The sequence below is a fragment of the Heteronotia binoei genome, chromosome 3, assembly GCF_032191835.1.
Source record: "Heteronotia binoei isolate CCM8104 ecotype False Entrance Well chromosome 3, APGP_CSIRO_Hbin_v1, whole genome shotgun sequence".
Classification (NCBI taxonomy): domain Eukaryota; kingdom Metazoa; phylum Chordata; class Lepidosauria; order Squamata; family Gekkonidae; genus Heteronotia; species Heteronotia binoei.
In genome coordinates this window covers 170,503,340-170,517,536 of record NC_083225.1, presented here as the reverse complement: position 1 = coordinate 170,517,536, position 14,197 = coordinate 170,503,340, and the positions used below count along the sequence as shown (strand labels likewise).

General features: G+C 39.0%; 1 protein-coding gene across 1 annotated transcript in view; it reads left to right on the top strand.

The window, feature by feature from the left end:
• Nucleotides 1-14,197, top strand: part of DYNC2H1 (dynein cytoplasmic 2 heavy chain 1) — a 230,035-nt gene that overhangs the window by 136,905 nt on the left and 78,933 nt on the right. Inside the window, exons 78-82 of the mRNA XM_060234883.1 lie at nucleotides 2,617-2,727; nucleotides 2,827-2,982; nucleotides 4,076-4,151; nucleotides 5,892-6,103; nucleotides 6,891-6,995. Coding sequence (XP_060090866.1) covers nucleotides 2,617-2,727; nucleotides 2,827-2,982; nucleotides 4,076-4,151; nucleotides 5,892-6,103; nucleotides 6,891-6,995 — 660 coding nt within the window. The remainder of the gene's footprint in view (nucleotides 1-2,616; nucleotides 2,728-2,826; nucleotides 2,983-4,075; nucleotides 4,152-5,891; nucleotides 6,104-6,890; nucleotides 6,996-14,197) is intronic.

The window sequence follows — 14,197 nt, the reverse complement described above, 5'->3', positions numbered from 1 at the left end:
GTTGCAGTAGTCCAACCTCGAGGTGACCGTTGCATGGATCACCGTTGCTAGATCGTCACGCTCCAGGAAGGGAGCTGCCTCGCCCGCCTAAGATGGAAAAATGCGGACTTGGCAGTGGCTGCTATCTGAGCCTCCATCGTTAAGGAAGGCTCCAATAGTACCCCCAAGCTCTTAACCCTGTGCGTCGCTATCAACGGCGCACCATCAAAAGCTGGCAGGGGGATTTCCCTTCCCGGACCCCGACGACCCAAGCAAAGGACCTCTGTCTTCGCCGGATTTAGCCTCAGCCTGAACCACCCAGCCATGGCCTGTAACGCCCGGTCCAGATTTTCTGGGGCGCAGGCCGGCCGTCCATAAGCAGATAGAGCTGGGTGTCATCAGCATACTGGTGACAACCCAGCCCATACCTTCGGGCAATCTGGGCAAGGGGACGCATATAGATGTTAAATAACATTGAGGAGAGAACCGCACCCTGAGGCACTCCGCAATCAAGCGTGTGTCTCCAGGACAGCTCATCCCCAATCGCGACCCTCTGTCCCCGACCTTCAAGGAAAGAGGATAGCCATTGCAAGGCCAACTCCTGAATCCCCGTGTTAGAGTTTGAATGTGTGAGTGTGTGAATGACATTGCATCTGGAGTCTCCAGCCAAAGAAGTTGTTCTTGCAGCTCTTGCTAGCTATTTGGTTTGTGGTGCAGAACTGGGAGACTAGGAGGAACCTCACTTCCCCCTTCTCCTTTGTTCTCAAATGGCAAACTGAGAAGCTGGAGGAGTTCTTTAGAATAAAGAGGTATTGTGCCCCCACCCCATTCTTTTTCAGGGAAAGGAGGAGGGTAACAGGTACTTAGCTCTTACCTGCTTAACACATAGGGCAGTGTCAGCTTAATAGTGTGTGGAATGGGGACAGGTCTGAAGTGGAGGGAGAGAAGAATAACACAAACACATTGGACTGATGGAAAATCAGGCCGCATCATTATTGAGGACAGGTTCCATGGATCTTGGTGTAGCATAAACCGGGGACATGAATGCAAATGAGAACCTGACTACTTCTTCCTCTATCCATCTTTTTGTGGGTAACCAAGGAGTTAGTGAGTGCAGTTGACTACTGGATGATGACCAGTGTTCCCTCTAAGCTGCAGAGTTTTATGAGCAAAAATTTTACTTTATGAGCTATTGACATTAAAGTTGTGAGCGACTGGCATTAAACTGCATTAGGTCCCCTAGGGCCTGAATCTCAGCTGGAAGAGTGTTCCGCCAGGGCCTCTGGTTGAGGACAGTCAGACGCTCTTTGGGCCAGGGATCACCAGCAAGGTTTGATCACTACAGCATAACACTCTCTGAAGGGTATACCAGGAGAAGTGGTCCCACATGTTCCCCAGGGAGCACTTCGATCAAGCTTTCAAAATCTTTTGGCTGTCCCTGGGCTAAAAGAGGCTAGGCTTAATTAACACCAAAGCAAAAGCCTTCTCGGTTGCAGCCCCAATACTCTGGGACACCCTCCCAGAAGCCATCAGGGCTTTGTGGGACTTACCACAGTTCTGCAGGGCCTGCAGGACTGAACTGTTTTGAATGGCATATGACATCTAATGGAAGAGGGCTGCCACCACATCTGGATCTATCGCACTTTAGTACTAACTGCCTAGGATCTGTACGCGTTGAGAATGGAAATATTATATGCCTGAAGTAACACCATTGCAATTTATCTGATTGTTTTATTGTTTTAATATTGCTTATTGTTTATTATGTATTTTATGTTAGCCGCCTTGAATCTGCATAGAATAGGCGGGATATAAATATAACATAAATAAAATAAATAAAAATAAAAAGTTTGTGAGCTACTGCATAAATTAGTATGTTCTGGGGTCATCCTTCCTGGGCTAAGACTAAAATATGTGAGCTGGAGGCTAAAAATCTGTGAGCTAGCTCATACTAACTCAGTTTAGAGGGAACACTGGTGATGACCCCCCCCCCACACACACACCTTCCTCTTGGGTTTAACCCAAATGATGATGTCATGCTTCTCATCCTCAAGGCGCCTTAAGCCCCTCCTCTTTTAGGATCATGTAGGGAGCCCAGCGATTGCACCAGCTGAATTTCATGCCATGGTTAACCCAATTTTCATAATTTTCAGGGGTATCCAGTTGTTTTAGTGCACACCCAGTAGCTGTGTCTTGGAACGTGCTACAGTTTTCATTGCCATAGAAAGCAATGGACACATTCCTGCTTTTGGCGGTGCTCTGATTTGTGACAAGTGGAATGTACACTACAGAATTAACTTCCTGCTTCTCACACAGATGTGTTGACAGCTAAAGAAAATGTTGCTTGTAGTGTATCATACCTTCTTTTGGGGCTGCCCTTAATAGATTTTGAGAGTGTTTTGAAGTGATATTATTCCTCTTTTAAAGAGTGTAGTTGTAGCAGTCAGACAAGAAAATTGCTTTGAAATGGTTATGGAGGAACAGTGCTATTGTTTCCACAAGTATCCTTCAATGAGTTAAAATACTAAATTGCTGCCCAGGGTTTTCAGGTAGGAGGAGTATAATATCAAAATGCTTCTGTTGCTTTATGTTTTTATCTTTGTGTGGCAGCAAATATAAGTACATTTATTTTTACAACAGGAATTGAACAATCTTCAACCCAAGCCTGGTTTTCGTCTTTGGCTGACTGCCGAAGTCCATCCCAAGTTTTCTCCCATTTTGCTGCAGTCAAGTCTGAAGATAACGTATGAGGTAAGATCACTGAAATTTAATGAAGTGGTGTCCTTACCAAAGAAAATGATTAAAGCAACACATTATATTCTTATAACAAGGCTTTCTTTTCTCTCACAGGCACCTCCAGGCCTGAAAAAGAACTTAATGCGAACTTATGAATCTTGGACTCCAGAGCAAATGAGCAAAAAGGGCATTGTGTCTCGAGCCCATGCTCTCTTTAGCCTGGCTTGGTTCCATGCTGCATGTCAGGAAAGAAGGAATTATATCCCTCAGGTAGAAAGGAATATTCCTTTGCCACTATTTTTTCCTCTTACATTTCATATACTGATCATTATCCTTCATTGCATATTTATACCCTTCCATGAATCTATTAAAATAAATTGTATATTTCCCCCCTTATTGTAAAGACTTGCTCTTAAATCTCAGAAGTGAAATACTAAGACTGCAGTCCTGTGCAGAATTATGTTGAGATAAGCCCAAATTAATTCACTAAGATTTACTTCTGGTGTGCTCAGGCAATGTAAGTTTTTTTCCTGGAGTTTACAGTTTTCTCCCACTCCAGGTTGGGAAAATTTTTAGAGATTTGGGATTATAATTTGGGGAGGGCAGGATTTGAGGAGGGAGGGACTTCAGCAGGGTAAAATAAGAACATAAGAGAAGCCATGTTGGATCAGGCCAATGGCCCATCCAGTCCAACACTCTATATCACGCAGTGGCCAAACAAAACCCCAGGTGCAATATAGTCCACCCTCCATAGCAGCCATTTTCTCCAGGGGAGACAAATCATAGTGTGGAGAGCAGCTGTACTTCTGGGCGGTCTCCAGGTACTTCCTGGAGGTTGGCAGCTCTTTCTTATAGTGTACTTTTAAGCAAAATTATATCATTCTAAGACCACTGAAGTCAGTTTAGGATTGGTCTGTTAAATGTTGTTCATGTGCTCACTGCCCAGGTGCTCACTCTACCAGCTCGAGGAAGCGCTGAAATTCTTATTTGTATTAAAAAGAATGTGATGTAATAATTGAAGCTACTTTGGGGGATTGTAAGAAACTGATATCAGGCAATGCAGGCAGGGGTCCTTTGTTTGATTTAGACTTATGCTTTGTTTGATTTAGACTTATGCTTTTTTGGGGAGGGACGGTGGCTCAGTGGTAGAGCATCTGCTTGGGAAGCAGAAGGTCCCAGGTTCAATTCCTGGCATCTCCAAAAAAGGGTCCAGGCAAATAGGTGTGAAAAAACTCAGCTTGAGACCCTGGAGAGCTGCTGCCAGTCTGAGAAGGCAATACTGACTTTGATGGGCCAAAGGTCTGATTCAGTATAAGGCAGCTACATATGTTCATCATCTTGTTTTTTCCCCTCCTTCTATTAGGGCTGGACCAAATTTTATGAATTTTCATTATCTGATCTTCGTGCAGGGTATGACATTATTGACAGACTCTTTGATGGTGAGTCATCATGTCCTCAAGGAACCTTGATTTCACAGCCTGACTTTGCTTTCCTAAAACCATAAATCATTTCGCCTTGGCAGACTTGCACTCAACAAAGAATGGAGGGTGACAGACAGGTTTCATCAAAACTATAAGCACAAGCACCATCTATCTAAGAAGTCATATATAATCCAAACTTTTTAAAAAATCCTTCCTCAAACTATATTTAAGGTTGTTTATTTATGTCTGTAACAGACAGACAGATAGACAGACAACCTTTATTGGCATATCAAAGATAAAAGGCTGTGGATATGTATGTTAACAATCCATACAAGATACAAGATATTTATAGAACAATATTACTGTTAGAATCATAGTTGGAAGGTACCTTTGGGGTCATCTGCTCCAACCCCCTGCACAATGTAGGAAACTCACAAATACCTCCCCCCAACACCCCACACACATCCCCAGTGATCCCTGCTCCATGCCCAGAAGATGACAAAAACCTCCAGGATCCCTTGCCTGGAGAAAAATTTCTGACTGACCCCAGAGTGGCAATCAGCATTTCCCTGGGCATGTAAGAAAGGGCCATGAGAACTAAGCAGTGGTGCAACCCTTCTTGCCCTTTTCTCATGATCTGCCTAATTCACAGGATGGTCATCTAGCCCTGTTTAAAATCCTCCAAAGAAGGAGAGCCCACCACTTCCCAAGGAAGCCTGTTCTACTTACAACCACTCTGTCAGGAAGTTCTTCCTTATGTTTAGCGGGAAACTCTTTGGATTTAATTTCAACCAATTGATTCTGGTCCAACCTTCTAGGGCAACAGAAAACAATTTTGCACTATCCTCTATATGACAGCCCTTCATGTACTTGAAGATGGTGATCATATCACCTCTCGGTCATCTCCTCTCCAGGCTAAACATACCCAGCCCCTTCAACCTTTCCTCATATGACTTGATCTCCAGACCCCTCACGGTCCTGCTTGTCTACATCATTTTTAAATTGTGGTGCCCAAATCTGAACACAGTACTCTAGGTGAGGTCTAACCAGAGCGAAGTGATAACAGCCCTTCGTGCAATCTGGACACTATACCTCTGTTGATACAGCTCAAAATTGCATTTGCCTTTTTAACCAACGCGTCAGAATGCTGACTCATGTTCAGCGTATAGTCTACTAAGACCCCTAGATCTTTTTCACACATACTGCTGTTCTTTACTAAAATCTGTATCTATGCTAACAGCTTTTAAAAACTACAAATATAATAACCAGTTATAGATGCATCAGTTGGACCTTATCCCAGAAAGATTTACATAAAAATAGGTATCAATTATTGAAAACCTTTATGTTTAACAGTTCACAATTTATAGTTCAGTATCATTGTAACAAGTTCCATTATTCTACCTGAACAGATAAAATCAACTTGTCTTTACTTGGATGGCTCTGAAATAACTATAGAGGGAAAGTTCCATGTCTATCGAATTCCTCTTAGCATTCTCTTGTCAGCTGTGTTTTGACACATTGAGGATAATGTTTGGACATAAAGGGCACAGTACCTGATGTACTTGAAATCAAAGTAGTTAAGCCTCCACTAGACTCCATAATGGAGGTAATGTCATAATTAAATCAGAATATTACTTCCACTACATACCAGACTGTATTTCCTCACTGCATTAAAGGTGGTTTTAATGATGAAATGTAATAATCTACAACCTAGTCATTGTGCCGTGTTTTACTAGTTTCGAATTTAATAATTTTCAGGCCCCAAGGACTTTCAGTGGGAGTTTGTGCATGGTTTATTGGAAAATGCTATATATGGAGGTCGTATAGATAATTACTTCGATATGCGGGTCCTTCGATCCTACCTGGAACAGTTTTTCAATTCTAGAGTCATTGCTGACTCAAATTTCCGTACCAAGAAGATGAGCAGATTTCCATATTCCATCTCTCTACCTAATTCCTGCAATATATCGGTGAGGCTGTTTCCCTTCTTATCAGGCATTCAAGCCAAAATTAATTTTCTTTTGCTTTATTAAATTGGTAGGTGATCATGCTTCTTGTTGTCTAATTGAAAGCCACTTCTGGTGCTGCTGAAGTAACGTTTTGCTATGCCTGCTGTTTTAGTCAAAGTTTCTCTCTTGACCAGAGATGCTCATAAGCCAGTCTTCTAACTACTCTATTAATAAGTCTATCAAGACTTCAGACCCAGCAATGGAGTTGGGCTCATGGTTCTTTGGATTAGTAGCTACCATATCTAATCTAAATAACAAGAAACTTTAGGAATGCCATTGCAGTTTTTCCGCAAACAACTCCCTACAGTTTTTACTGTTAACATATTATGTAGGTTCACCCTTAGCATGTTGACTCAAAACGAAGTATCGCTGAATTCAGTAAGGCTTACTCCCAAGTAAATGTGCATAGAATTGCAACCTGGCTATGTTATTATTGGTTATCTTATTATTAAGGCTTCTAATTGTTTTCCTAGCTTCAAATTACTTTCCAGTTTAAAGATAAAAGATTATTTTGGTCCAAGGTCACTTGAGATTTATTAAACATCGCCATTTCTAAGAGCATATTTAAAATTATTTCTTTATTGGTGTATTTAGAATTCAGTTTGCTAAGACTGTGCTAATTAAAAGATTTCAATCTAGACCCAAAATCTAGTTGGAAAGTTCCATGTTTTTACCCCCCTTTCGCTGAATTGTAATTGCTTGGGGATTTTTGAAATATATTTTCATATTAATCTTCCTTTCTGCATAGGATTACCGTCAAGTTATCGAAAGCCTTCCAGAAGATGATAAGCCTGATTTCTTTGGCCTGCCTGCCAACATTGCCCGTTCATCTCAACGAATGATTAGTTCCCTAGTAAGCTTTGATTTTTTTTTTGTTTCTTTGCACTGATTGTTATTAGAATGTGAATGGTCACTTGCTGAAGAAGCTACATATTCATCTTACTTTGTTTTTTTTAAAAAAATACAAATGATCACCTCAGTTTGATTGTACAGATGAGAACTGTCAATGTGGAGGGTTGTTGCTTGTTCCCTTACAGGTAGAGACAGAAAAAAAAATCATTAGGATAGGGTAACAGGTGGAAAATGGTAAAGTTCAAACAAAAGGAGGTGGTGACAGTTGTGGAAGGAGAGCCTGTACTGTCTAGGCTGTTCTCCTGCTATACCTTTGAGGGAGGCTTCGTGCTTCTGCTTTAATGAGGTCTGCAATATATATATTGATATTGGTATATTGATATGATATATTGGGAAGTTTGGGGGGGGGGTTTAATGTGAAGAGTACTAGCAAATCCCCAGTTTACAAAAGTTGATTCTACAGTTAGCTCACAAAAAGTTCAATTACCCTGCTAAAGATTGCCAAGCTCCACTGAGATTTTTAAAAAATTGTTTCCCTGTTCAACTGCCCATGATTACATTGATTTTTTTTTCTGATAATGAAGGAGACATGGTTTTTGTTGATAGATCAGTTTGCTAGGATATTATTGGTAGCTATCATGGGGAGTGGAAGGATGAAGACCTATTCTAGAGTTTATGAAAGATTCACTCGTTAGGGCTTAGTTTATAGCCTGAGGTACCAGTCCCCAATTATCTGGAATCTCATCCAAGTTAAATAGTATAGTAAATCAAGCAACTTCTGTTAAACACTTCATATCTAAAATTAAAATACTAAACTTTTAATAAAATCAGCATACCAGTTCTCATGTGAGTTATGTTTAATCAACAGACAAATAAAATAGAAGTAATACCAACTGAGGCAGAGCCGCAGAGAGAGAGTTAATATACTAATAAATCAATCTTCATTTATTGTAATGCTTGACTGACTCCAGTGAGAAAAACCAACTCCAAGGCATGCTTTCAAAATCTAGACCTCAAATGTGCCAAGCAACTTTATCCCAATCCAAAATACCCATCGTGCAGGAGTTACTTCAGCTCACTGTTCATGATAGTTAATTAATACTTAACAGTTGTGAACTGAGTGATTTATCATATATGAATCTTCAAACAAAGGCCATTTGCTAAGACTGGACTTCAGTGTTTTGTGAGTCAATGTCCTATTAGTAAACAGTCAGTTCAAGCATTACCTTTAAACAGTGTGCATTTGTTCACCACCAAGCAAATTGAAGGCCAGCCTAGATGGCTTCTGAATTGTGTTTGTCAGTTAACCTTCCACCAGCTGTGAAGACGGTCAGAAAGAGATAATGTGCATCAGTTCCTGCCCCCCCTAAAGGATTTCTGTGAAATAGATTTTATAATGCACAGAAAAGAAATGCTAGGATGATTGTAGGTTGATGTAATTCAGAGATTAAGCAACGTTTCTTTAAAAACTATCCAAATGATTCTGGAAAGGGGCGAGTTGGCCTTTTTTCCAGCAGGTTATTGAAGAATAAGAAGATTTGTGCGGGGGCGGGGGAGGAATAAAAGGAAGTACCAAGCTATTCAAAGTACTATCTCATACATAATATGACAATTGATTTTAAATTATGTTTAAGAAATAAAAATGGTGATCTAATTGTCATTTATCAGAAACAATCCTGATTTTCTGGTCCATGAGTCTGGTAAATTTCTGTTTTGTTCTTTTTGCCATTTTGAGAATACCATGTTGAGGTTTTATTGCTAGCATTATTATATTTGAGAGATAACCTCTCTTCTGAGAACCCGCCTTCTAAACTCTGAGGATGGTAGCATCTTGTCTCTAGTGCACAGACCTGTGAACACAAATGTAACCGCCTAGGTGCCACATAGAGTACAGCCTGCAGCTGATGAACTACGTTTTGAACTGTTGGTTTTACTTTTCAGTTTTTCTTTTTAAATCCACCTTTAATCAGATTGTAAAATCTGTGGAGGACTGTATTTCGCACACTGACCTTAATGAGTGTATAATGGGGGAAGGGTAACAAGTGTTCCAGGGGAGATCTTTGGTATGAGAACCAGGGCTTTTTTTGAGCAGGAATGTACAGGAACACAGTTCTGGCTGGCTTTGTCGGGGTGTGTGGCCTACTATGCAAATGAGTTCCTGCTGGGCTTTTTTTTTTTTACAAAAAAGCCCTGTGGGAAACAATGGTGATGTCAGGGGTGTGTGGCCTAATATGCAAATGAGTTCCTGCTGGGCTTTTTCTACAAAAAAAGCCCTGATGAGAACTAGGGTTATATATCCTTGGTTTCATCACTGGAATGCTGGAGGATATGGAACAATCTTCTATGTAGTTTTGTTTAGACCAGTTCAAGCTGGTATGGTATCTTTGCTACTGCTATTTGGTTGAATCTGCAAGTATTTCAATAAGTCTTTCATATTGGACTTGTTAAATTCTCAGGAGTTCCTGAGGTGGTTTTTATCCTGGTCTCTATTACCTGAGTGGCATGCTCAATTCCATGGTGGTAATGTAGTAGAAGTAGAGAAGGCACATGGGAAGTAATACATCACTATGGGAGCACCATACTTTGGCAGTTCTGGTGTAATAACATCCCTCAAGAACTGCCCCACCTGTATGATTTCTCTGGTCCCTATACTTGTACTGCATAACTTCCATTACTACAGTAGTATGGAATCAGTCTACATAGAAACAGTAAGTAATGAGTTCAGATTACACAGTTCTAAGGCCTCAGAGATTATTGATTCTAAGGATTTGCCTTGCATGGAATAGCTATATGCTTTTGTTTATGAACATTAGCAGTTTTTAATATGATGGTACATATTGCATGACAACATATAATATTAACAGTAACACGATCTATGTAAGGCTGCCTTTGAAGACAGCCTTGAAATTTCAACTGGTTCTAGATAACATAGCAGCTTTACTGTTCTGTATCTGATGAAGGGAGCTTTGACTCTAGAAATCTTGTACCCTGAAGATCTTGTTGGTCTCTAAGATGCAATTGGACTCAGATCTGACTGTTACTGTTCTTTGCAGATTTCTGAAATGAATATGTTATGCCAATTATGTTTCAGCTACATTGTCTACCACTATGTTCCCAGAATTAATTCTAAAGGTCTGCCACATGGTGCCCATGAGCACCATGGCACCCACAGACATCTTTCCTGGTACTCACCAAGTGCTTTTAGAAAGTGGCCAGGATTGCTGAGGCTTTTGCCCAGCAAGGCTTCTGATTGGCTGTGCAGTTTAAAAGGCATCTTGTTAGACAGAACTTCTGCCTGAAAGAAACAGAATTTATAGAGTTATATATAACCTCTCTTCCTGACATTTTGTGGTTGGCTCTGCCTCCTCTGGCAGCCATTTTGTGATTGTTCCATTGCCCTGTGTCAGAATTCCAAAGGTGCCAGTAGGCTCAAAAAGAATGGGGATCCCTTCCTTTAATGGCTTGTATCCAAAGTACCTGAAGGGTTGCCTCCACCTTTGTCTTCCTACCAGTGCCCTGAGATCAGCTGAGGGGGCTCTTCTGTGGGAAGCTGCATTGTCACAAATACATCTGTTGTTCAGTATACATTGCCTTTATCATTCTTATAAAGTTTTCCCCCAACTCTATTTTCTCCATCACTGCAAACATAAAGTCCCAGTTCAAATTGTCAAAAGCTTTCTCTGCATCTGCAAAGAATAATGCAACTTCCTTCTCTGGATGTCTTTCATAATATTCTGCAATATTTACAATAGTTCTAATATTGTCTCTTATTTGCCTTTTAGGGAGAAATCCCGCTTGGTCTTCCTTTATGAAATTTATCAAATATTGTTTAAGTCATTCTGCCAAAATTCTTGTATATATCTTATAGTCATTATTTAGTAATGAAATTGGTCTATAGTTCTTTACATTCATGACATCTCTATCTTCCTTAGGAATCAAATAAATTACAGTTCCCTTCCATGTATTTGGTATTTTCCCTTTTATTCTTATCATAATCATCAATTTTTGAAGTTTCAGTACTAATTCTTCTTTAAAAAATTTAAAAATTTTTGCTGTATATCCATCTGGCCCAGGTGCTTTTCCAATTTTCATTGCATTAATCGCTGCTTCAATTTCTATTTTTTCAATTGGATTATTCAGTTTTTTTTTTCATATATTCAGTTAAGGGTGCTATTTTAATCTTTTGCAAATACGCTTCCATCCTTTCCTTCTTTACTTTAACACCTTTAAATAATTTAGCGTAGTACTTGAAAAATTCTCTCTTTATTCCTTTTTGATCTACCATCTCTCTTCCATCAACCACAATTTTATTAATAATTTTACTTCCTCTCTTTTTCTTCAGTTGCCAGGCCAAATACTTTCCAGGTTTATTCGCTCCCTCAAAGGACTTCTGTTGTAATTTTTTCAAATTCCATTCCAATTCCTTATTTAACAAATGTCTCATTTGTGCTTGTAGTATTATAATCTCCCTTATAATTTTCTTTTTTCCCTGGCCTTTTCCTCAGTTCCCCTTCTTTTTTCTTTATTTCATTTTGAATGTCCAACATCTGTTTTTCTTTTGTCCTTATTGTTTAATGTAATCAATATTCCTCTCATTACGGCTTTATAAGCATCCCACACCATCTGAAATTCTATATCATCTTTATCATTTATTTGGAAGAAAGCTTTAGTTTCATTTTCTAGAGATGTCACTAATTCTTTCTTTTGTAGTAAATCTTCATTTAATCTCCATCTTCTCACTTTTTTAGACAGTTTTGTAATTCATAATATTGGGTTATGATCTGCACCTATCTTCGGTAAGATCTCTATTTTCTTAGTTATAAGGCCTAAGTCCTTTGTACCCCATAACATGTCAATTCTGGAAAAAGTATTATGTCTTGCTGAAAAAAATGTATAATCTCGTACTTCAGGATTAAATTTTCTCAATATGTCTTTCAAGTTTTCTTGTTTAACCAGTTCAAAGAAGGATTTTGGCAATTTTCCTTCTTTATTGTTTTTTTTCCCAGATCTGTCCAATGTATTCTGAATTGTTCCATTAAAGTCTCCCATAATCATGACCTGGTCATATGTTACTTCATCAAGTTGCTTTATAATGTCTTTAAAAATAACATCTTTTGCACCATTTGGGCCATACAGTCCCAATAATAAGGGTTTTTTTTCGCATTTATTACTTCTATTGCCACAAATCTTCCATCTTTATCTTTAAATATTATTTTTGGGTCCAATTCTTGTTTAATATAAAAAAATCACACCCCTTTTCTTCTGTTCAGCCAATGAAAAAAATTCCAGTCCCAATTGTTTATTCCATAAACATTTATAATCCTTTTGTTTAATATGAACTTCTTGTAAGCAAATTATATTACAGTTTTGTTTTTTAATCCAATGAAATATTGCCTTTCTTTTTTGTGGTGAATTTAGTCGATTTACTTTCCAAGATAATAATTTATAATCCATCATGGTGCAAATTCTCTATTCTCTTCATAAAATTTACACAGCTCCTGTGTATTTGTAATTGTAACCCTTCTTCCTTGTAGCTCAAAGCTCAAACCTTCAGGTATTATCCATCTATACCTCATTCCATTGTCACGTAGTTTTTCTGTTAATTTCTTATATGTTCTCCTCTCATTTATTACTTGTCTTGGCAATTATTTCATTATTCTTACTCTGCTTCCTCCCACTATCAATGTCTTTTCAAAATTTTTATTCAAGATTTTCCCCACCATTTCTTTTGTCATATATCTTATAACCACATCTCTTGGTAAGTTATTTTTCTTGGCATATGATGAATGCACTCTATACATATAATCATACATATTTCTAGTCCCTTCAGGATCATCCTCCAAGAAATCAGCAGTTATTTTTATTACATGTTCTTTTAAGTCTGTCCCTTCTTCAGGTACTCCTCTCAGATGTATTTGTGTCTCCATCAATTTACAGTCATGGATTGTTATTTTTTCTTGCATTTTTAATAAGGTGGAATCCTGGACTTTAACTTTCCCTTCTATCTCCTGCACTTTTTTTGACACCACCACTGTTTCATTTCTAAGCTCTTCCATTTCTTTTTTAAAGTCCTCAATATCTTTTTAAAGTTCTTTTTTTGCAAGCATTTATCATCTTTTCCACCCCTTTCATCATCCTTGCTTCCAACTGAACTTGCATCTTCTCCAATGAGGCAACCCTTGCACGGGCTACCTTTGACTCTGACAATAAAAAAACAGCGAAAAATTTGATATCACCAAATTAAATTTCAACTGTCAGGTTTGATAGATTAGAACTTGCCCTTTCAAATGAGCCTAATTTCGCCATCCTCCGACCTTCCAAAGCTCAGATATTAATTTTTTAAAAATTTAGCCTCCCAGTAATGGCCGCCGATGTTTTTCTATGGTAATACAATCCTAGAGTAGGTCCACTTCTTCAATAGTTACTTCCTGCTTTGCTTGCCCCAAGTCACGTTCTCACTGGTAACAAAGTCTCACGATACTTGACGTATTTCCTGTGTTGACTGTAGAAACTTCAGATCTCTGATGATGGTGCTTTCACTCTACGACCGCAGGTAGACAAAACAATAAATTCCTTTCCAATTTTTAACACTGTCTTTTATTTAACAAAGTCCAAAATTCACCCCTTCTCCTCTTCTTCTTCCAACCTTTCAAACTTTCTCTTTCCCACCTTCTAATATTATTTTGTTTGCTTTAAAATAGTCCCAGAATGGTAGATAACAATCAGTACCTTCTTCTAAGGTTATCCAAATCAACACTGGTCTCATACAGCATCAGATGTTTAGCAGTCTCAAAGAAGATTAGGAGCTTGTCAAGCTTATGCCAAATAAATGACTCTGTAAGCTTCTGCAGATGATGAATATGCAACCCTTCTCCGGGGATCCCTCAAAGCCTCAAAGGAGGCGCCCCCCCCCGGGACTCCCTTTTAGCCAAGGTAAATCACCTCAAAGTTTCCTGTGCATATCTTGGACTAATCTCTCACTGAGAAAAGTAGGCAGAAGGCAAAAATTTGCCCTTTACTACCCCAAACAGAAGCTCCAGTCTGTCCCCCTTAGAGAGGCAGGTCAGCTCAGCATTCTCCAAATCCCAGAAGTCAGTATCTGTTTTATTGTTGTATTGTGTGTTGTGTTGTATTGTTAGAGTGTATTGTGCTTTAAGTTGTTTTTATTTGTGGGGCAGTTCCAGCTCACATTACATACAGAAA